A 25,236-nucleotide genomic window follows, 5' to 3' on the forward strand; every position below is an offset into this window, starting at 1 on the left:
TGGGGTCCCCAGATGTTTTTGGCCTACAACTCCCAGAAATCCCAGCCAGTTTACCAAGTATTAGGATTTCTGGGAGTTGAAGGCCAAAAACATCTGGGGATGTTTGAGAACCCCAAGTTGAGAACCACTGATCTAAGTAATTAATAAAGATGTTGAACAGGACCGGGCCCAGGACGGAACCATGCTTGTGGCACTCCGCTCGTCACTTCTTTCCAAGATGAAGAGGAAGCATTGGGGAGAATCACCCTCTGGGTTCGTCCATTTAACTTGTTGTGTTAATAGTAATAATAATAATAATATGAACATGTCAAACTTCCTCTGGGGTTCCGGAGTCAGACAGACAGAGTTTTGGAGTTAAAAATCAGGCAATGTGATTTTCTGGATGTGTTTTCTCATGTTGTCTCTCATAGTTGAGGTCTACCTATGATGTCAATTACAGGCCTCTCTCGTCTTTTTAAGTGGGAGAACTTGTACAATTGGTATCGGACTAAATACTTTTTTCCCCCACTGTAAAGTGTGTTGATTTCTATGTATAACTAGATGGATACCGTTGCAATAAAAAAGTGTGTTGCCAGGTGGGTTAATAAGGCGCCAATATTGCTCAGCTCGTGTGACTGAAGACTCCTGCAACCCTGAGCGTTCTTTCCTCTTTCCCACCTGGCCTGTAGGCAGGCATCCCAGTAAGAATGGCCTGTAAGAATGGCCTGTAAGAATGGCAAAGCAGATGGCCTGGATGATCTACGGATGGAACAAATCAAGAACTTTGGCCCAAAAGCAAAGCGCTGGCTCCTGGAGCTGATGAACAACTGCACTGCATCCTGTCAGATTCCCAAAATCTGGAGGAAAGCAAGAGTCATTGCCATCTTGAAGCCAGGCAAAGACCGTAATGATCCAAAAAGCTACAGGCCAATCTCCCTGTTGTGCCACTTCTACAAAGTTCTAGAGAGACTTATTCTGCATAGAACTATGGAAAAAACAGACCCATGCCTGATTTCACAGCAAGCTGGCTTCAGAAAAGGCAAAAGCTGCACATCACAAGGGCTGAACCTGACTCAACACATACAAGATGGCTTTGAAAAGCAGCAGATCACAGGAGCTGTCTTCATAGACCTGTCAGCGGCTTATGATACTGTGAGCCACCGCCTCCTCCTGAGAAAAATGTATAATATCACTTCACCCGCCTCATAGGAAACCTGCTACAAAACAGGAGCTTTTTTGTTGAGTTCCAGAGCCAGAGAAGCAGATGGCGGAAACAGAAGAACGGCCTGCCTCAGGGGAGCGTGCTCGCTCCATCCATGTTCAACATCTACACAAATGACCAGCCACTGCCAGAAGGGACAGAGAGTTTCATCTATGCTGATGATCGTGCCATTACCGCTCAAGCAGGGAGCTTTGAGATGGTTGAACAGAAGCTTTCTGAAGCTCTAGGTGCTCTCACTGCCTATTACAGGGAAAACCAACTGATCCCTAATCCATCTAAAACACAGACATGTGCCTTTCACCTTAAGAACAGCCAAGCATCCCAAGCTCTGAGGATTACCTGGGAAGGAATCCCACTGGAGCATTGCAACACACCCAAATACCTGGGAGTCACTCTGGACCGTGCTCTGACCTACAAGAAGCACTGCCTGAACATCAAACAAAAAGTGGGTGCTAGAAACAATATCATACGAAAGCTGACTGGCACAACCTGGGGATCACAACCAGACACAGTGAAGACATCTGCCCTTGCGTTGTGCTATTCTGCTGCTGAGTATGCATGCCCAGTGTGGAACACATCTCACCACACTAAAACAGTGGATGTGGCTCTTAATGAGACATGCCGCATTATCACAGGGTGTCTGCGCCCTACACCACTGGAGAAATTACACTGCTTAGCACCACCTGACATCCGCCGAGAAATTGCAGCCAATAGTGAAAGGACCAAAGCAGAGACATCTCCAGCTCATCCCTTGTTTGGGTATCAGCCAGCACGTCAACGACTTAAATCAAGAAACAGTTTCCTAAAATAAATTCATAATCTCAGTTGCTACAACTCTGTAGGAATGGCCTTGGTCCTTGGTCCAAGGCAGAGACATCTCCAGCTCATCCCGTTTGGGTATCAGCCAGCACGTCAATGACTTAAATCAAGAAATAGTTTTCTAAGATCTACAGAGACACTCGTTGGAACACCTCAGCAAGCGAGAGTCCAAAAGTGGCAGGCTCAAACCCAGAACCTCAACCAATGGCTGATACCAAAGGAGAGACTCCCCCCTGGGCACACAGAGGACTGGGCAACTTGGAAGGCGCTGAACAGACTGCGCTCTGCCACCCTGAGATGCCTAGCCAACCTTCAGAAATGGGGCTACAAAGTGGAATCCTCGACATGCGAGTGTGGAGAAGAGCAAATCACTGACTACCTGTTGCAATGCAACCTGCACAATGGAGGACCTTCTTGCAGCAACACTGGAAGCACTCCAAGTGGCGAAATACTGGTCAAAGGACATTTAACCAACTACCAAGCTCACAAGTTTCGTATCTGTCTGTTTGTTTGTTTGCTTTGTTCTGTTAGAAATGTAATGCTCTGGCACGACAAATAAATAACCTGGCTGCCGCCTGAACAGTCTTCAAAGGCAGCCCCACACAGAGTGTGTGGCAGTAGTCTATACGGATGTAACCAGAACATGGACTACCGTGGATACCATTGCAATACAAAAGTGTGTTAAGTCAGGTGTGTTAAGAAGGCGCCAATGTTGCTCAGTTCGTGTGACTGAAGACTCCTGCAATCCTGAGTGTCCTTCCCTCTTTCCCACCTGGCCTGTAGGCAGGCATCCCAGTGGGCATCGAGGAGTGGAGGGGCTCCCTCTGTGAAGGCCCCCGCCCTTGCCCCGCCCTGCCTCCAGGCCCGGGTCTCCTCGGGAGGCGCCCTCCGACGAGCCCCACCCCCTGGAGATCGGCTCGGGCATAAAGGGCCCCTCGAGGCCCTCCTCGGCGTCAGGGATGGGCTTCGACGACTACTACGTCTACCCTTCGGGGCAGAGAGACGCGGCGGCCCATTGCCCCGAGGGCTTCCCCGCTCGGGAGTCTCTGGAAGGAGGAGGACGAGGCGGCGGTGAGGAGGAGGACGAGAAGGAGCCCCGCAGCCAGCCAGGTACGAAGCCTCTTTCCCAGCCCCAGCGTCCAAAAGGACGCCGGATCCAAACCCTCGAGACAGGCACCCCCAACCTGCATCTTCTCGCCTCCAACTCCCAGAAGCCCTCGCCACTCTGCTCAATGACCAGGAATTCTGGGAGTTGGAGGCCCCCGACGGCTTTAAGCCCTGGAGCTAGGCATCTCCAGTCTGTAGCGTCTGGCCTCCAACTCCCAGAAGCCCTTGTCACTCTGTTCAATGGCCTGGAATTCTGGGAGTTGGAGGCCCGACGGCTTTAAGTCCTGGAGACAGGCATCTCCAGCCTGCATCGCCAGGCCTCCAACTCCCAGAAGCCTTTGCCACTCTGTTCAATGGCCAGGAATTCTGGGAGTTGGAGGCTCGAACAGTTGGCTGCTCTGGAAGGGTTTAAAGCAGGGGTTCTCAAACTTTTTAAACAGAGGGCCAGGTCACAGTCCCTCAAACTGTTGGAGGGCCAGATTATAATTTGAAAAAACATGAATGAATACCTATGCACACTGCACATATCTTATTTGTAGTGCAAAAAAAACTTTAAAACAATACAATAATTAAAATGAAGAACAATTTTAACAAATATAAACTTATTAGAATTTCAGTGGGAAGTGTGGGCCTGCTTTTGGCTGATGAGATAGGGTTGTTGTTGTTGTTGTTGTGTGTTTTCAAGTCGTTTCAGAGTTAGATTGACCCTGAGCGAGGGCCGGGTAAATGACCTTGGAGGGCCGTATCTGCCCTCCGGGCCTTAGTTTGTGTACCCTTGATTTAAAGGGATCAGCAAAGTCGGTGAAAGTTCTCTATTTATAGGGACAATTTAACCAACTCATATTGGATTTTCTTTATTATTGTTACACTATGAAATGCGTTTTTTGTTCCTGGGTTATACATGTCATTCCCGAATTAGTTCTGTCATTAAAAACATGGGAAATTTTTTATCAAACTGCCAAAACTTTTGTTTTTGCGGGATATTGTGCAGCACATTTTGCTATCGTTTTTCAATGAATGTCTCAACCAATTCAACATGGTTTGCGGCAGCCACAAAAGCAAAGTTTCTGGAAGATATATTATCGAAGGCTTTCATGGCCGGAATCCCTGTGTTGTTATAGGTTTTTTTCGGGCAATATGGCCATGGTCTAGAGGCATTCTCTCCTGACGTTTCGCCTGCATCTATGGCAAGCATCCTCAGAGGTAGTGAGGTGCCTCCCTACCTCTGAGGATGCTTGCCATAGATGCAGGCGAAACATCAGGAGAGAATGCCTCTAGACCATGGCCATATAGCCTGAAAAAACCTACAACAGCACAGTTTCTGGAAGATAACTACTTTCAAAGTTAGGCCTGCACAATTTATTTATTTATTTTATTTATTTCACTTACTTATACCCCGCCCTTCTCACCCTGGAAGGGGGGGGGGGGGGGGACTCAGGGCGGCTTACAGGGAAGGCACAATTAGATGCCCAAATAACTTGACAAGCAATACAAAATACAACAATTCAACAGTTAAATTAAAACATCAATACATAATAAAATAATAAAAAAAATCTCATGTTCAGGGTTCAGAGTCCATATATCCATTCCATTACATTTGTCCTTGTCTATCGTCAGATCCTTAAGTTAGTTGTCAGATTGACCAAAGGCTTGGTCCCACACCCAGGTCTTCAGTTTTTTCCTAAACGCTAGAAGGGAAGTCGCCGATCTAATCTCCCCGGGGAGTGAGTTCCACAGGCGGGGGGCCACCACTGAGAAGGCCCTGCTCCTCATCCCCGCCAGGAAATAACACTTTCAAACCAGGAAAAGGTCCCCGTCCCCCGAATTGTTACATAGTGTTGTTGTTATTTACTGTCTTTATACCCTACCTTTCTCCCTCAGGGGACTCAAGTCGGCTCAGAGCCACACACCTGAATCCATTTAAAACAAAGCAGATACAATTTTTAAAAAACACACACACAATTTAATAGTATTGTGTATGTGTGTGTGTTCGGTTAAAAATGCAATAAATATGATTAAAACAACAACAACAATTTTTATTGATTAGCCAGTTGGCCTTATCAAAAACAGACAGTGCAAACACAACATACAACATACGTCTGGTCCTATTAAAGTAGAATATACAATTAAAAGGCATTTTCAAACAATCCTTCCCCCCAAAATTCCACCCACAGCCTGAAAACATTTAAATATTATTCAATCTTTTATTAACGTTTTGCATGTCATTTAAATATTTAAATATACTGCATGTTTTCAAAAATGCTTGATATTTTTAAAAAACAATATTTAAAAGAATATTACAGCAGCCATTTCCCCACATTTGAAGCACCTTTAATTGCCACCATTTCAAAGTCTTTACCTTTGTTTAATGGAACAGTACCCAATTGTTTTACTTGGCTTTTCTGTTTAATTCCAGGCATTTTAAACTTGTATCCTATGGGTCAAAAACTGTATTGTCTTTTAACGCTGCAAGCTGCTTTGTGTCTCAATTAAGAGAGAAAAGAATCATAGAATCATAGAATCAAAGAGTTGGAAGAGACCTCATGGGCCATCCAGTCCAACCCCCTGCCAAGAAGCAGGAATATTGCATTCAAATCACCCCTGACAGATGGCCATCCAGCCTCTGTTTAAAAGCTTCAAAAGAAGGAGCCTCCACCACACTCCGGGGCAGAGAGTTCCACTGCTGAACGGATATAAATAAATATAGTTGATAGTGTTATTAAAAAATAGGTTAACTATAGGTACCTCTACACCAGTGGTTCCCAACCTTTGGTCCTCCTGGTGTTTTGGACTCCAATTTCCAGAAATCCCAGACAATTTACCAGCTGTTAAGAATTGTGGGAGCTGAAGTCCAAAACACCTGGAGGACCAAAGATTGGGGAAAAAACTGCTCTACACAGTAGACTCTATACAGTTTGATCCCTTGAGCTGCCAGGCTCAGTGCTGTGGAATCATGGGAGATGTTGGGTTGTTGTAGGTTTTTTCGGGCTATATGGCCATGGTCTAGAGGCATTCTCTCCTGACGTTTCACCTGCATCTATGGCAAGCATCCTCAGAGGTAGTGAGGTCCTCACTACTCTCTACCTCTGAGGATGCTTGCCATAGATGCAGGTGAAACGTCAGGAGATAATGCCTCTAGACCTTGGCCATATAGCCCGAAAAACCCTGTGATTCCAGCCATGAAAGACTTCGACAAATGGAGATAGAATCATAGAATCAAAGAGTTGGAAGAGACCTCATGGGCCATCCAGTCCAACCCCCTGCCAAGAAGCAGGAATATTGCATTCAAATCACCCCTGACAGATGGCCATCCAGCCTCTGTTTAAAAGCTTCCAAAGAAGGAGCCTCCACCACACTCCGGGGCAGAGAGTTCCACTGCTGAACGGCTCTCACAGTCAGGAAGTTCTTCCTCATGTTCAGATGGAATCTCCTCTCTTGTAGTTTGAAGCCATTGTTCCGTGTCCTAGTCTCCAGGGAAGCAGAAAACAAGCTTGCTCCCTCCTCCCTGTGGCTTCCTCTCACATATTTATACATGGCTATCATATCCCCTCTCAGCCTTCTCTTCTTCGGGCTAAACACGCCCAGCTCATTAAGCCGCTCCTCATAGGGCTTGTTCTCCAGACCTTTTATCATTTTAGTCGCTCTCCTCTGGACACATTCCAGCTTGTCAATATCTCTCTTGAATTGTGGTGCCCAGAATTGGACACAATATTCCAGGTGTGGTCTAACCAAAGCAGAATAGAGGGGTAGCATTACTTCCCTAGATCTAGACACTATGCTCCTATTGATACAGGCCAAAATCCCATTGGCTTTGTTTAACTTGTTGTCCATGAGGACTCCAAGATCTTTTTCACACGTACTGCTCTCGAGCCAGGCATTGTCCCCCATTCTGTATCTTTGCATTTCGTTTTTCCTGCCATCCTCAGATGTTGTTTTTACAAAGAGCACAGCTATACTATTGGATTAACACAGCTTGACACCACTTTAGCTGTCTTGGCTCCATGACAGAAGGTGTTTAGCCTTCTCTGCCAAAGAGTATTGGCGCCTCAGCAAACTACAACTCCCAGGATTCCATAGCATAGAGCTAGGGTAGTTAAAGTTGTGCCAAACTGCATTAACTCTACAGTGTAGATGTATACTGTGCCATTATTCCAATTACCAAGGCTGGATTCTGCAGAATTCCCAAATTTGGCCTTTGGTGAAGCACTAGATCAGTGGTTCTCAACCTGTGGGTCCTCGGATGTTTTGGCCGTCAATTCCCCGAAATCCTAACAGTGAAGTGGCTGGGATTTTTGGGAGTTGAAGGCCAAAACATCTTAAACTGTGCCTCTCCAGATATTTTGGATTTCAGATCCCACAATTCCTAACAGTTGGTAAACAGGCTGGGATTTCTGGAAGCTGAAATTCAAAATATCTGGAGGAGCACAATTTGAAAGACACGACAGCTTTCTAGCTTAAGAATTCGAAATGCCACTTGAGAAGCACTTATCCCAAATACTACTATTCCCAATCGTTTTGGTTATTTTGGATTTTTGATTTATATGCTCTGATTTTGGAATTAGACATCTTGGAGGCCCTCTATCCCAGTATCTGAACCCAGGCTTTCTGTTTAGCCCAGATTATCTGGCAGTGGGGACTCATGTAAACCAGTTTAAAGCAGAAAACCTGGGAACAGATCCTGAAATATAGGACCTGTGTGGAAGAGCCCTTGGAGAGAGGACCCATCTAAACTTAATTTTATACAACTTTTTTAAGTAAAAGTTTTCATACTATGAACCATCAGAAGTCAAAGGGGTTACTATCTATCATTTTGAATTGCTTTGGATTTCAGGATTCTGGATAAAGGAGGCACAACCTGTAAAGCTCCCTAAACCACACATCCCAAGATTCCATGGAGTATTGCCATGGTAAAGTTACAAAGTGGAATAATAATAATAATAATAATAATAATAATAAAAATAATAATAATAAAACTTTATGTATACCCCGCTACCATCTCCCCAAGGGACTCGGTGCAGCTTACATGAGGCCGAGCCCAAAGTACATCAGCAGTAAAAGCAATAAGAAAAGAATCAATACAACAGTTAAAATAAATCTCATAAACAAAAGTAAACAATAAATCATAGCACCATAATCGTATGGAGTTCATAGTCTATCTCACCAGGATAATGGTAATTTTTCTTGAGGCTGTCTTATTGAATAATCACTATTTGTTGTTCATTCGTTCAGTCGCTTCCAACTCTTCGTGACCTCATGGACCAGCCCACGCCAGAGCTCCCTGTCAGCCATGGCCACCCCCAGCTCCTTCAAGGTCAAGCCAGTCACTTCAAGGATCCATCTTGCCCTTGGTTGATTTCCAATCACTATATTGTCTGAATATTAAAGAAGCTGTTTTCAGTTTACAAAGTGGTGAGAATTTGATATCTTGCTCTTTTGAATGATGTACAAACTAGAAACATGCATGTTTCACCAATATAGGCAGTCCCTAAGTTGCGAGCAAGAAAGGTTCTGTAAGTTTGTATGTAAGTTGTAACAGGTACATATATATATATATATATATATATATATATATATATAATTAGAATACGTCAATACATCAATACCTTCAATACTCTTATATTCCATCCTCAATTGATTACATCAGCTATAAGTGTATGTATATCTTGTATACTTTTTTTTTCACCTCTGTGCCCACGCGCGCCTCCCCCCCCTTTCCGAGCCACTTCAGTTTACATTCTCTTTCCAAAATACCATTTTGGAAGCAAGCTTGTTTTCTGCTTCCTTGGAGACTAGGACGCGGAACAATGGCTTCAAACTACAAGAGAGGAGATTCCATCTGAACATGAGGAAGAACTTCCTGACTGTGAGAGCCGTTCAGCAGTGGAACTCTCTGCTGGTGGAGGCTCCCTCTTTGGAAGCTTTTAAACAGGGGCTGGATGGCCATCTGTCAGGGGTGATTTGAATGCAATATTCCTGCTTCTTGGCAGGGGGTTGGACTGGATGGCCCATGAGGTCCCTTCCAACTCTTTGATTCTATGATTCTATGATTCTTCTTGTGGAGGTAATTTCCCATCTACTTCTTTTAAGCCATTCTCAATAAATTTTCCCCAAACTTCATCAAAGTCGTTTGCCTTCCATACCCCTTTCCTGACTCTTAACCTACATGTCAATTTATCGTTTATTGCTATTTTCCATAGTTCTATATACCATTCTTCAATTGATATATTTATTTTACCTTTCCAATTCTTCGCTATCAGTAATCTTGCTGCAATTAACATGTTATCTATTGCATCTTTCTGGGGTTTTTTTTCAATTTCTTAACATTATATAGTGACAACAGTGCAATGCTTGCACTTTTCCCTATCTTCATATCCATTATAGCTTCTATTTCTCCAAATACCTTCCCCCAAAATTCATTTACATATTTACATTTGCCACCACATATGTATATATGTACTCGCCTCCTGGCAACCTCTCCAACAATTTTTTGTGGCATTCCTATTAATATTTGCAATCTTTACTGGTGTTAAGTACCATTTCCAAACCAATTTATAATAATTTTCTTTAACACGTATCGATAGATTCTTTAAATATCTTTGATCCCATAATTGTACCCAATCCGCTTCTTTTATTCTAATTCCTAGGTCTTCCTCCCATATCTCTCTTAATGTTGCATCCTTAATTTTTCCCCCTTAATATCAATTATTATCTTATACAATTTGCTGGTTATTCCTTGCAGCTTGTGGTATCCTCCTGTCGCTCTTTCTTTTTGTATCATTTATTCAACTTGCGTAAGTTCGCCTCCTTCCCCATTATTTTTTATCCAATTCTTGAACCATTGCTTTAATTGTAATCAATGGAACCATGAGAGTTTAATATCTCTAGATTCTCTCGATATAGTTTCTTTCCTCATGTTTGCTTTTATCCAATCTCCAATTTTATCTATATTCTTCTCTCTTAATTTTTATCTAATATGTTTTTTTTAATTTTTTTGGGAATTTTCTATCAATTTTCTATCCATTATTATTGGTGTTAGTGTTGAACTTTCTGATAATATTTCCTTGTACCTATTCCAAATTCCTAGCACATTTCTCAACATTGGGTTTTTTATTCTCTTAATTTCTTTCCTTTTTATATACTTAAAATATATATTCCAAATTTTGTAACAGGTACACATTTTAAAGAGTAACGTCAGCCAAATATATACATCTTGTAGCTTTGGATAGCATAGGGAAGGGTTAACACGCCCCTGTGATGTCTGTTTCTCTGTCTGTACCCCTGTTCAGAAGATTTCACTTCACTTTCTGTCCATGTGATAACTGGATTTTGGAAAAATATGGCGGTGACACCTTTCTCCCATAGAGCTACAAGCTGGGTAGATGTGGGGAATGCCGTGGATGTAGCGTACCTGGACTTCAGTAAGGCCTTCGACAAGGTCCCCCATGACCTTCTGGCAAGGAAACTAGTCCAATGTGGGCTAGGCAAAACTACGGTGAGGTGGATCTGTAATTGGTTAAGTGGACGAACACAGAGAGTGCTCACTAATGCTTCCTCTTCATCCTGGAAAGAAGTGACGAGTGGAGTGCCGCAGGGTTCCGTCCTGGGCCCGGTCCTGTTCAACATCTTTATTAATGACTTAGATGAAGGGCTAGAAGGCATGATCATCATGTTTGCAGACGACACCAAATTGGGAGGGATAGCCAATAGTCCAGAGGACAGGAGCAGGATTCAAAACGATCTTGACAGATTAGAGAGATGGGCCAAAACTAACAAAATGAAGTTCAACAGTGACAAATGCAAGATACTCCACTTTGGCAGAAAAAATGAAATGCAAAGATACAGAATGGGGGACGCCTGGCTCGAGAGCAGTACGTGTGAAAAAGATCTTGGAGTCCTCGTGGACAACAAGTTAAACATGAGCCAACAATGTGATGTGGCGGCAAAAAAAGCCAATGGGATTTTGGCCTGCATCAATAGGAGCATAGTGTCTAGATCTAAGGAAGTAATGCTACCCCTCTATTCTGCTTTGGTTAGACCACACCTGGAATATTGTGTCCAATTCTGGGCACCACAATTCAAGAGAGATATTGACAAGCTGGAATGTGTCCAGAGGAGGGCGACTAAAATGATCAAGGGTCTGGAGAACAAGCCCTATGAGGAGCGGCTTAGGGAACTGGGCATGTTTAGCCTGAAGAAGAGAAGGCTGAGAGGAGATATGATAACCATGTATAAATATGTGAGAGGAAGCCACAGGGAGGAGGGAGCAAGCTTGTTTTCTGCTTCCTTGGAGACTAGGACGCGGAACAATGGCTTCAAATTACAAGAGAGGAGATTCCATCTGAACATTAGGAAGAACTTCCTGACTGTGAGAGCTGTTCAGCAGTGGAACTCTCTGCCCCGGAGTGTGGTGGAGGCTCCTTCTTTGGAAGCTTTTAAGCAGAGACTGGATGGCCATCTGTCAGGGGTGATTTGAATGCAATATTCCTGCTTCTTGGCAGAGGGTTGGACTGGATGGCCCATGAGGTCTCTTCCAACTCTTTGATTCTATGATTCTATGATTCTATGATAACACTTCCATGGCTACAGTCATCTCAAGACTGGACTACTGTAACGCCCTCTACATTGGCCTTCCTCTGTCGGTGATCCGGAAGCTCAAGTTGGTACAAAACGCAGCTGCTCGGCTTCTTGGGGGAATTCCGATGAGATGCCACATAACACCAATCTTACTACAGCTGCATTGGTTACCAATTGAGCACCGGATCACTTTCAAAGTGATGGCACTCACCTTTAAGGCCTTGCATGGTCTGGGGCCGATGTACCTGAGGGACCGCCTCACCCCCTACCAACCCCAGAGATCCCTCCGTTCTGAGGACCAAGATCTATTGGAAATTCCCAGTGTCAAGATCTTGCATCTAACAGCAACCAGACGCAGAGCCTTTACAGCAGTGGCACCATCACTCTAGAATACTCTGCCACCTGAAGTCTGTGCCTTGCGGGACTTATCAGCTTTCCGCAGGGCTTGTAAGACATACCTGTTTCGACAGGCCTTTGATTTTTGATATTGCTGTTTTTAAATTGTTTTAAATTGTTTTTCAATTGTGTTAGATTTTAGCCATTCTTGTAAGCCGCTCCGAGCCCCAAGGGAGTGGCGGCATATAAGTTTGAATAATAAATAAATAAATAAATAAATAAATAAAATGAGTTAATTTCCCTTCCGAGGGGTAGATGTCTCTCACTTCCTGTTGTCTCAACTCAACCCTGTTCTTATCTATGAGTTTGCTTGTAAGTCAGATGTTTGTAGCTTAGGGACTACCTATATAAGGGTTCAGCAATAAATACAATAAAACCAATTCTGCATTTTTTATTTTGTGGTTAAACATTTGAAAAAGCACAGGAGCAAGTCTTGATCTTCCTGTCATGCGATATGCATCCTTCTTAAGTTGCCGTCTCTGCTTGATCCCTAGATGATTCTCCACATTCCTACAGTTCTGGCATCCATACTCTCTACACTCCAGACTCAGCCACCAGTCCCAATGGGCCCCCTTCCCCGCAGTCAACATCTCGGAAGCTCAAGGGAGAAAAAGGGAAAAAGACCCGGGCAGCATTCACTCAAAAGCAGCTCCAGATCCTCCACCACAGATTCCAGAACCAGAAATACCTCAGTCCGCAACAGATCCGAGAATTGGCCTCTGCCTTGGAACTCACCTACAAGCAGGTAAGGCTCTTGGCAGGATAGCCGCAAGGTGTAGGGACAAGATGATGGCAGGACAAATCATTTAAGGTCACCATTACTAGAATTATTAGTCTCCTCTGATCTGGCGCCCTCCACTTGTGTTGACTAATGCTAGTTAGGACAGTTGGAATTGTAGTAAATATTACCTGGAGAAAAAAGGTAATACTGCAGTCTATGATTCATTTTTTTTTGTCATGTCAGGAGCAACCTGAGAAACCGCAAGTTGCTTCTGGTGTGAGAGAATTGGTCGTCTGCAAGGACGTTGCCCAGGGGACGCTCGGATGATTTGATGTTTTTATCATCCTTGTGGGAGGCTTCTCTCATGTCCCCGCATGAGGAGCTGGAGCTGATAGAGGGAGCTCATCCGACTCTCCCCGGATTTGAACCTGCGACCTGTTGGTCTTCAGTCCTGCCGGCACTGTTGTTATTATTATTATTATTATTGTGTTTATTACACTGGCTAACACACAAAAGGAGCCCCCTGTGGGGCAGTCGGTTAAAGTGCTGAGCTGCTGAGCTTGTTGACTGAAAGGTCGCAGGTTCGATTCTGGGGAGCGGCGTGAGCTTCCTCTGTCAGCCCTAGCTTCTGCCAACCTAGCAGTTTGAAAACATGCAAATGAGTGTAGGTCAATAGGGAAGGTAACAGAACTCCATGCAGTCATGCCGGCCACATGACCTTGGAGGTGTCTATGGACAATGCTGGCTCTTCAGCCTAGAAATGGAGATGAGCACCACACACCAGAGTTGGACACAACTGGACTTAATGTCAGGGGACAACCTTTACGACACACATTTTGGTGCCTCAAATGTTAGGATTATTTCTGGGTGTATTTGACCTGATGATGCCGAAATTGGCACCAGTTCTCCCCTATCAGCTCTAGTTTTTGAGATACAGAACACATGCCATAGAAAAGCCATCCACTTTCACTGGGGTTAGAGGCCCAGGATGCCCTATCAGAGTGAAAAACTGCAAATAAAAAATGCTATTTTTTACCTGAGAAAACACCTCTCTGGGAATTTCCAAAACAAATCTTATTGTCAATCTCCACTGGAAACTGACCATAGAAAAGGGTTCTCACTAGGATCTCTAGTCCATCCAGCATGAGTCTGATCAATGTCCAGAGAAGAGTGGCTATAGAGTCACACTGGGGGGATTAGAGATTCTTTGAGAACATTCTAATGGAAGCCACAAATAATAAAATCCACCAAACTCAACTGTACATTTCCCTTTGTTGTTGTTCATTCGTTCAGTCGTCTCCGACTCTTCGTGACCTCATGGACCAGCCCACACCAGAGCTCCCTGTCGGCCGTCACCACCCCCAGCTCCTTCAAGGTCAGTCCAGTCACTTCAAGGATGCCATCCATCCATCTTGCCCTTGGTCGGCCCCTCTTCCTTTTGCCTTCCACTTTCCCCAGCATAATTGTCTTCTCTAGGCTTTGCTGTCTCCTCATGATGTGGCCAAAGTACTTCAACTTTGTCTCTAGTATCCTTCCCTCCAATGAGCAGCCGGGCTTTATTTCCTGGCTTACTTTTGTATGGCTTCTTTATATAACAATCTGATTGAGTGGTTTTATTATGGTGTTCCAGATAAAAACGTGGTTTCAGAATCAACGGATGAAGTTTAAACGAACCCAGAAGGAAAGTCTGTGGATGAGAAAAGGGATGTGCCCACCTCAGGTAATGGGAACTAATCTTATGAGGGAGCAGATGTTCTCAGATCTTCTAAATGACTGAGAAGACACTTGAAAAGGACTGGATTGGAGTTTAGGAATCCCTCTTCTAGGAACTGGGAATAATAAAAAAGTTAGGACATTTTGCTAGTCTTGTGTCTCTATAATTATGCCCCAAACAAAACAAACGTGCATTTTATCATTCTAAAAAGGCAGACAAGATTCCAGGCAAAGCTGAAAGATAAGTCACTGATTTGCATATCACAGAAGAGGGCTATCCTGCCATGGATATTGTATGTAGCCTTAGGCCATGTTGCTCTCAGCCTCCATCCACAATGGATTTAAGTCATTTAAGTCGTGCAGAGCCAACCTTCAGAAATGGGGCTACAAAGTGGAATCCTCGACATTGCAGCAGGTGGTCTGTGGTTTGCTCCTCTCTGCACTCACATGTCGAGGATTCCACTTTGTAGTCCCATTTCTTGAGGTTGACTCTGCATCTCGTGGTGCCAGAGCACAGTCTGTTCAGCGCCTTCCAAGTCGCCCAGTCCTCTGTGTGCCCAGGGGGGAGTCTCTCCTTTGGTATCAGCCATTGGTTGAGGTTCTGGGTTTGAGCCTGCCACTTTTGGACTCTTGCTTGCTGAGGCATTCCAGCGAGTGTCTCTGTAGATCTTAGAAAACTATGTCTGGATTTAAGTCGTTGATGTGCTGGCTGATACCCAAACAGGGGATGAGCTGGAGATGTCTCTGCCTTGGACCAAGGACCAAGGCCATTCCTACAGAGTTGTAGCAACTGAGATTGTGAATTTATTTATTTATTTTTATTTACTATATTTGTATACCGCTCTTCTCAGCTCTGGGGCAACTCAGCAGTTAACAATAGCAAAATTGAGTGCTCAAAAACAAAACAGTTAAAACAGTAGCATAATAACAGTCAATATAAATCAATAAAACATCTCATTAGTGTCTTGTTAAAATCAAGATCCAGTCTCATCATCCATTTGTTCCATGTATTAAACCATGCAATAGTGGAGCCAACAAAAAATGTACGAATGCCAGAATAGGAACATATGCACTTAGGCATTAAGAAACACTGTCAAAAGCAAAGTTAAAACCCAGTATTGAATGTGACTATTTGGTTAGCAGGGAATATGAGCTCCATCTCCTTGGGCTCCCATTACTGTCTTGAGTTTTCTTTCCAGCAGACGAAATATTTTCCCCACCTCTCACTTAAAGCACGATCCCTGTTGTAATTTAAAGTATTTTGGGTGAAGGGATTTTACAAAACTGGTAGAGATTGTATTAGATCAACACAGCCACCTGCACACTCTAATGTAGTGTTGCAATAAGGTGGGCAAAATGTGGATAATTAATGCTTTTTGTGGCCTTGGACTGTAGTTTTGTAACCTCTGAACCTCCACACACTGTTAAATATATTATTATTATTATTATTATTATTATTATTATTATTATCATTTATTAAACTTTATTTGTACCCCGCTAGCATCTCCCGAAGGACTCGATGCGGCTTACAAAGGCCAAGGCCTCAACACAACAACAACAGACAATAACAATACAATGCAAAGCAAATTAAAAACATAAGCAATAACAAAAATAAAACGTTACACTATTACGCAATAAAACCAGGGCCGGGCCAATGAAGGGTACAGGTTAAAAAAGTGTTGGGTGTGAGAGGTGATATGTTGTGATTCAGGGCAAGTGCAATGTGCAGAGTCTTAAACTCTAATAAAGTGCTTCTGGGACGTAGTGCTGGTGTTTATCCTATTCTGGAAAGGCACATCAGAATAGCCAGGTCTTCAAGTTCTTCCTAAAGACTACCAACATGGGTGCTAGTCTAATGTCTTTGGGGAGGGTGTTCCAAAGTTGGGGGGCGGGGCAACCACAGAGAAGGCCCTGTCCCTCGTCCCCACCAAACGAAACTGCGATGCAGGTGGGATCGCGAGCAGGGCCTCTCTGGATGAACGGAGAGAGCGCGTGGGTTCATATACGGAGATGCGGTCACGCAGGTAGGCAGGTCCCAAACCGTTTAGGGCTTTGTAGGTAAGCACCTGCACCTTGAATTGGGCTCGGTAGGTAAACGGCAGCCAATGGAGCTCCTTAAACAGGAGGGTTGACCTCTCTCTTTAAGGAGCGCCAGTTAACATCCTGGCTGCCGCCCGTTGAACCAGTTGGAATTTCTGAGCCGTTTTCAAGGGCAGCCCCACGTAGAGCACATTACAGTAATCCAATCTGGAGGTGACTAATGCATGGACCACCCCGTCCAAATCAGCCTTTGCGAGGTACGGTTGCAGCTGGCGCACAAGACTTAGTTGTGCAAAAGCCCTCCCGGACACTGCCGACGCCTGAGCCTCAAGCGTAAGTGATGAATCCAAGAGGACTCCCAAACTGCGGACCTGTGACTTCAGGGGGAGTGTAACCCCATCCAACACAGGTTGCCATCCTATACCCCGATCCGGTTTAAATATATAACTTTGCAGGCTTGACTGATGTAAATTTTCCCCTGTTGTGTAGTTTTTCAGGGGCAACAGTTTTTGCCCCTGAAAACCAAAAACCATGCAGAGCACCTCTAATTCTGTAAACAAAAATCCTCCATTCTTACATAGAACTGATGTACTGCCTTTGGATAATGATTCAAATCTGTGACCGCTAACTGTTTGCTGTCTGTTTTTATATTGCTTTTATAATGTTCATATGGTTTTATACTGTTTATACTGCTTATATTGCTGTTTTATTACATTATTGTTAAATTGTCTATTTATGTTTGATGTGGGCCATCGGTGCCGATTTGTTTAGCCGTCCTGAGTCCCTCTGCGGAGGTTGAGATAGGATGGGATATAAAAGCCATAAATAAATAAATAAATAAATAAATAAATAAATAAATAAATAAATAAATAAATAAAATTACAAGCCCCAATAATTCCATTTTGCCCCCTTTTTGTTTCTGGAATCCTTCTCAAAAGGGCAGGAGGAAATTACTCCTGCTGCTTCCTCTCTCTCTTTTGAGAGAGACAGCAGAGGAAAACTGCTTTGTTGGATGAGATGTCATTTGTGAGGTATATTTGTCAGGTAACACACACACACACACCCAACATGTGTGGTTTCCCACCCTTGCTATCAAGACTATCCCAATGATGGCCTGCGTTTAAACATTAAAAAAGCTTCCAAAGAAGGAGCCTCCACCACACTCCGGGGCAGAGAGTTCCACTGCTGTGAGAGCCGTTCAGCAGTGGAACTCTCTGCCCTGGAGTGTGGTGGAGGCTCCTTCTTTGGAAGCTTTTTAAACAGAGGCTGGATGGCCATCTGTCAGGGGTGATTTGAATGCAATATTGCTGCTTCTTGGCAGGGGGTTGGACTGGATGGCCCATGAGGTCTCTTCCAACTCTAGGATTCTACCCTGCTGGAGTTGAAACATTAACTTACACATTTCTCTTCCAGCAGAATGGTTTCCTGCAGATGAATCCTAATTATCAGCAAGGTTATGGCGTTGGTGAATCAAGAAACATCCATGCCTTGGCTGGCGTGCATGAGAACTTCGCAAGCAACCAGCTCTACGCCAATAACCAAAACTACACCAGCGACCACCAGATCTATGGTAACCCCCAGAACTTTTATCAGATTGCGAGTGGTGAGGACGGGAGCTTTTTTGGGAAAGCTACTGGGGCCTCTTTCAACCAACAGGCAGTCAGCTACAATGGCCAGCAGGCAGTGGGCTACATCAGTCAACAAAAGATTAACTTTTTTCATGGCCTCCCTGCAAACATGGAATATGCTCCTGTGAAGACAGAAGATGGCTATCCTTTCCCAAATGTCTCCGCCACTGAAGGAGGATCATTTCCAAGCACCTCTGGCTTCCAGATCTACCAGTTACCATTGCAAACTCAAGGAGTGCAGAGCAACTGTCCATCTTAAGCATTTACTCCTTATGTGGTGTCACTTTTTACTGTTGTAGTTCTGTTTCTGCCTTCTCCCTTACTGCTTTCTTCAACACCAGATCAAGCATCTAGTCCCACCTCCTTGACCAGTCAGTTTTCTCACATGGAAAAGGGCATATCTGAATGGAAGATCTTGTTTACATGGCAGCTCTGTACACAGCCACTGTCTGAGCTGGATTTTTTAAATCTTCAAACAGATATCCTAGTATTGTCGAAGGCTTTCATGGCCGGAATCACTGGGTTGTTGTAGGTTTTTTTTGGGCTATATGGCCATGTTCTAGAGCAGTGGTTCTCAACCTTGGTCCCCAGATGTTTTTGGCCTACAACTCCCAGAAATCCCAGCCAGTTTACCAGCTGTTAGGATTTCTGGGAATTGTAGGCCAAAACAGCTGGGGACCCACAGGTTGAGAACCACTGTTCTAGAGGCATTCTCTCCTGATGTTTTGTCTGCATCTATGGCAAGCATCCTCAGAGGTAGTGAGGTCTGTTGGAACTAGGAGAGTGGGTTTATATATCTGTGGAATGACAGATTGTCCCACCCTGGTCATTCCACAGAAATATAAACCCATTTTCCTAGTTCCAACAGACCTCACTACCTCTGAGGATGCTTGCCATAGATGCAGGCGAAACATCAGGAGAGAATGCCTCTAGAACATGGCCATATAGCCCGAAAAAACCTACAACAACCCAGATATCCTACTGTTTTCCATGAGAGGAAAGCAACAATCAGAGTGGGCCAAATCAGGACTAGACATTCTGCTTATCTCTTGTTCAAGAAAGCAGGCTGATCCTAACCAGGATTTTCTTTAAGCTTCTTTGTTTTGAAGGACGCGGAGTCCCACTTCCATCTTTTCACCTCTTCCTCCTCCAGTTCATGTGCAAAGGCACCGCTCAAAAAAGCTCAGGGTTTGTATGCCACCTTTCTTCTACCTTAAAGGGGTGTCACATATATACTTCCGAACTTGGCTTTCATTAGATTTACCCTGGCTGGTTCCAGGAATGGACTTGATGTGATGGACGGACTTTTTTTTTTAATGAAGGAAGTATGTGAATGGTAGAAACAGCCAAAATTGACTTGCCTCTGCTTCACCTGCTCCTTCATTATCTTTTTAAGCAGTTTGCCAAATGTTCAGAACTCTTATAGCCTAGATCCTGATCTAGAACACACTGACCTAGACCACAATGGCGTAGAACCTAACCAATATCATTCTAACCTCAATCTGAGAATATTCTTCATGTGGTGGTCCAAAAAGAAAAGCTGAGTAAAGTTCTCTTCTCAGAACCTTCTAACCTAGAGCCCTCTGGTCTAGAGCCCAGTGACCTAGAACACCCCAACTTAGATCATTATAACCTAAAACAAAAAAAGATTCTTTGTGCGTCAATCCAAAAAGAAGAGCTGTGGAAAAGGCTCTTCTAGCTTAGAGACTTCTGGTCTAGAATACTCTAACCTAGAGCACCCAACCTAAAATCTCTTAACAATAAATGTTCCTTTTGTTTTGTACAATAATTTGATATGTTACTTATTTTGTTTTGTGTTTACTGTGTTTTTATGACTGTAAACTTGCTCTTTCATTTTGTGTTTAAGCAGTTTGCCAAATGTTCAGAAAACGAAGGCTCCACCCAACACAAGGGGTGGGAGGGGCCTCTAATATCTTTCTCTCTCTTCTAGTCTTGTTTTGGCCTTGGCTCCTTTGGTTCTGCACCTATATATTCAATGTTCGTTAGATAGAAAACACTTTGGTAGATTTGGGTTTTAATCCCAAATCCTACCATAATTTACTTTTTGTACGCCAGACCCAGGACAAAAGAAGACAAGACTCTGTGACTTAATATCACTGTGATTTTCATTAGGGGCTGCTTTTTCCTACTCGCTGCAGCTGTTAGAAACATCAGCATTAGCATCTGCTGAGTTAGGAAATTGCCAAAAATTTAGACGGAGCCAAGTATCACGCAGGACGTGATGTAGAAAAGAAGGGGAGGAGGGGAAAGTGACAAAAAAAAACAAGCAGTGCCTTTCTACAGAGACCTTCCCCATATCCTACAGCTGGGATATGGAGATTATGTGGCTGTCCAGCTGTGGATCACAACTCCATAACTTTAGTGAGCATAGCCAACAATGACGAATGCTAGGAGACGCAGGCCAATGGGAAGTCCTGGTGATTCCCACCTCTTTTCTACAGCATGATTTCTGTCCCCTCTTCCTCAGGGGCAAGAGTTGCCATCCCCCGTCCCAATGTTGGTTTCAATCCAAAAATCTCTGGCTCATAGTGGCTGGAATTCCTTTAGGGATATATGCATACACCAGTGTTTCTTATTGTTGCAGGTACCTGTGGGGATAAGTATCCCCGGCCTCCCTTCACAACATCCAAAGCACTTCCCTTCCACAACTTCACAGTAAAACCCCTGTGGCCATCCCATTCTTTGCAATGAGAAGGCATGATCAGATGTCAAAGAATGACACCAGTGCCAAATCCATGGGGGAGGATGGGTTTCCTCTGGAGTCCTAGTGCATCTGACTGTGAGGAGGTAGCCAGACCCTGCTCCATTCCTACCTGTTGTTAGACACAGGCTGACTCTGCAGAGCAACTTTAGGGGGCATGTGACCTAATGTAACATGGCTCCACATGTGGATATTTGTGCTAGGCTGAGGAGATACCAGAATGTGATCAGTCAACACGCCCAGTATTGTTTTTAATGAAATAAACTCTCATCAGAAGTATGCCTATACATGTACAGCACATCCAAACATTGTTGTTCATGTAAAGTGTTTTACCACATTGTTGCTTTGGTTTTAATCTGTATATGGGACTTGGTACTAGTAAAAATGAATAAAAGCAAATCAATGTATGTTTATGGTCTTTTCTGTTAGTTAAAATCCCTTGGTTCCCTCCAGTTACCTCCCAGTTTCGAATCTCTCATTCCTGGGCAAGGTGATTGAGAAGGCAGCAGCGGAGCAGTTGCAACAATTCCTAGACGACACAGCCGGACTAGATCCCTTTCAGTCCGGCTTCCATGCGGGGCACGGGACAGAGACTGTTCTGGTCTCCATCATGGATCACCTTCGATGCCAGCTTGACCAGAGCGGGTCAGCGCTGCTTGTGTTATTGGATCTCACAGCAGCATTTGACACAGTTGACCACAATCTTTTGACCCACCGCCATGCTGGTGCTGGAGTCAGGGGGACAGCTTTAAAGTGGACAGCAAGTGGAGAGGGGAGGCCTGGTCTCTGAGAGGCCCCCTCTATCTTGTGGGGTTCCTCAGGGGACCATTCTTTCCCCTCTGTTGTTTAACATCTATATGCGACCACTTGCTCAGTTGGTTCAAGGTTTTGGGCTTGAGTGTTACCAGTACGCTGATGACACTTAGCTAGTGCTGAAGATGGAAGGCCGACCGGACTCTGTACCCGATTGTTTCCATCAGTGCCTCGAGGCCGTTACTGGATGGCTGCGTGCCAGCAGGTTGAGGGTGAATCCAGCAAAGACGGAGATCCTATGGCTGGGTCGACCGGGCAGTGGGGATATCCAGCTGCCTACCCTGGATGGCGAGGCACTATTTATTTATTTACTTTACTTTACTTTACTTTACTTTACTTCTATACCGCTGTTCTCAGCCTGGAGGCGACTCACAGCGGTTCACAGGACACAAGACACAGCAAAATTTAATACACCAATATAGAAGAGTTAATAACCAATCTAATACATAGTTAGTATATGCCCGTCATCGTTGGTAAAGAGTCTGGGAGTCCTTTTGGACCCTCTGCTGACGATGGAGGCCCAGGTCTCCGCCGTTAGCAGAACCGCCTTTTTTCATCTGCGGCAGGCTAGACGGCTGGCCCCCCACCTGTCCAGGGACAACCTAGCTACGGTGATCCAGGCTACGGTCATCTCAAGACTGGACTACTGTAACGCCCTCTACATTGGCCTCCCTCTGTTGGTGATTCGGAAGCGCAAGTTGGTACAAAATGCAGCTGCTCGGCTTCTTGTGGGAACTCCGATGAGATGCTACATCACACCAATCTTACTACAGCTGCATTGGTTACCAATTGAGCACCGGACCACTTTCAAAGTGATGGTACTCACCTTTAAGGCCTTGCATGGTCTGGGGCCAATGTACCTGAGGGACCGCCTCACCCCCTACCAACCCCAGAGATCCCTCCGGTCTGAGGACCAAGATTTGTTGGAAATTCCCAGTGTCAAAACCTGGCGTCTAATATCAACCAGACGCAAAGCCTTTACAGCAGTGGCACCATCACTCTGGAATACTCTGCCACCTGAAGTCCGTGCCTTGCAGGACTTATCTGCTTTCTGCAGGGCATGTAAGACATACCTATTTCGACAGGCCTTTGACTTTTAATATTGCTCTTTTTAAATTGTTTTAAATTGTTTTTAAATTGTGTTAGATTTTAGCCTGCTTTTGTAAGCCGCTCTGAGCCCCAGGGGAGTGGCGGCATATAAATTCGAATAATAAATAAATAAATAAAAGCCTTCTTTGTGAAGGAAGAGGAAAGGGATATCTTGTTATGGAAGCACCCCTTCCTCCCCACAAACCAAAGCTAACAGAAGTATATAAATATGTGAGAGGAAGTCACAAGGAGGAGGGAGCAAGCTTGTTTTCTGCTTCCTTGGAGACTAGGACGCGGAACAATGGCTTCAAACTACAAGAAAGGAGATTCCATCTGAACATTAGGAAGAACTTCCTGGCTGTGAGAGCCATTCAGCAGTGGAACTCTCTGCCCCAGAGTGTGGTGGAGACTCTTTTGGAAGCTTTTAAACAGAGGCTGCCAGCCACATGACCTTGGAGGTGTCTATGGACAACACCGGCTCTTCAGCTTAGAAATGGAGATGAGCACCAACCCCCAGAGTCAGACATGACTGGACTTAATGTCAGGGGACAACCTTTACCTTTTTAAAAAATTTATTTTGTATTTAAAAATTCTAAAATTGCAACAGCACAACAACAGAGAGGAAACAAACAAGGACATCTAATCACCTCTCAACAAAAGTTTGCTCCAGGCACATTCAGGCCGAACATTACATTTTTATTTATATAGATGTGGTGGTCATGTGAGAATGTGGTCATGAGAAGATTTTGGAATAAAGTAATTAAGGAAACAAATAAAATGATGTGCAATAAGGGGGGGGGGGATGAAGGGATGTGTCTACTCAGCTAATTTAAGTAAGGCTTCAATCCGGATGTTAAAGTAATAGCCCAAAATAGTTTTGTGGCTGCAAGAATGATAATTGCTAGGTATTGGAAAGGGGGAAAAGTGTTAACTAAAAAGGATTGGAAAGATAAACTAATGAATTACATGCAAATGGCCAAGATATCCAGTAACTTGAAATGGAAATAGGCAATAGTATATCTGGAAGGAGAGTCAAAGAAGTGAATGAGAAATAGTCCCAAGAGGAATTTATGAGTGAACACGATAGAAGGGTAAATAAGTACTTATTACTTAGGCGATCCCTCATTGGACAAGTAGGATAGACTTCCAGGATCAGTATTGTGGATCCGTAGGTGGCTGTGGAGCCCTTTTTTTGACCTGCATCTTCTGCCACACTAAGGGCATTGGTTTCCAGGTGGAAGGTGGTCTCGGTCGGGGTTGGCTTGACGCGCCTTCCTTCTGGCACATTTCTCTCTTTCACCCTCCATTCGTGCCTCTTCAAATTCTGCAACACTGCTGGTCACAGCTGACCTCCAGCTGGAGCGCTCAAGGGCCAGGGCTTCCCAGTTCTCAGTGTCTACGCCAGAGTTTTTAAGGCTAGCTTTGAGCCCATCTTTAAATCTCTTTTCCTGCCCACCAACATTCCGTTTTCCGTTCTTGAGTTAGGAATAGAGCAACATTTTCCGTTCTTGAGTTCGGAGAAGAGCAACTGCTTTGGAAGACTGTGGTCAGGCATCCGGACAACGTGGCCGGTCCAGCGGAGTTGATGGTGGAGGACCATCGCTTCATTGCTGGTTGTCTTTGTTCTTCCAGCACGCTGACATTTGTCCACCTGTCTTCCCAAGAGATTTGCAGGATTTTCCGGAGGCAGCGCTGATGGAATCGTTCCAGGAGTTGCATGTGACGTCTGTAGACAGTCCACGTCTCGCAGGCGTATAGCAGGATTGGGAGACAATAACTTGATGGCGGAGGACCATCGCTTCAGTGCTGTAGTGCACTCCACCAACAGCCATGAATGTAATCTTTAGAAAAACTTTCAAAGGAGATCCAGGAAAGTTATGGTACATTTCAAGAAATACAATAGAGGGCCAGTGAAATTGGAAGATGATCTTTCAGAAAAAAACAGCAGTGGTATAACTTGTATATATATCTACTCAGAGGAAAATTGCCTGAAATTAAGTGGGACTCCACAATTTTTAGAAGCAAATGGCTCTTGCTCACTATACAAAGTACCATCCCAGCACTTTCTGCCAAGAGAGGAAGGTTCAAGAAAACCTGTCCAAGAAAGCCAACCCCTTCCTCTTCCTCTTCCTCTTCCTCTTCTTCTTCTTCTTCTTCTTAGAATCATAGAATCAAAGAGTTGGAAGAAACCTCATGGGCCATCCATGCAGGAATTTTGCATTCAAATCACCCTTGGCAGATGGCCATCCAGCCTCTGTTTAAAAGCTTCCAAAGAAGGAGCCTTCACCACACTCCGGGGCAGAGAGTTCCACTGCTGAACGGCTCTCACAGTCAGGAAGTTCTTCCTCGTGTTCAGATGGAATCTCCTTTCTTGTAGTTTGAAGCCATTGTTCCACGTCCTAGTCTCTAAGGA

The 25,236-nt window shown here is 44.3% G+C and overlaps 1 protein-coding gene across 1 annotated transcript; it reads left to right on the plus strand.

The window, feature by feature from the left end:
* The first annotated feature begins 699 nt into the window (after positions 1-699).
* Positions 700-18,605, plus strand: LOC132765487 (homeobox protein NANOG-like). Its single transcript, XM_067464832.1, is given in 6 exon segments — positions 700-936; positions 2,804-2,879; positions 2,882-3,130; positions 12,592-12,842; positions 14,449-14,538; positions 17,988-18,605. Coding segments are annotated over 6 exon segments (1,374 nt in total). The 3' UTR covers positions 18,459-18,605.
* The last annotated feature ends 6,631 nt before the right edge of the window (positions 18,606-25,236 follow it).

Source organism: Anolis sagrei, chromosome 2 (genome assembly GCF_037176765.1).
Source record: "Anolis sagrei isolate rAnoSag1 chromosome 2, rAnoSag1.mat, whole genome shotgun sequence".
Classification (NCBI taxonomy): Eukaryota; Metazoa; Chordata; class Lepidosauria; order Squamata; family Dactyloidae; genus Anolis; species Anolis sagrei.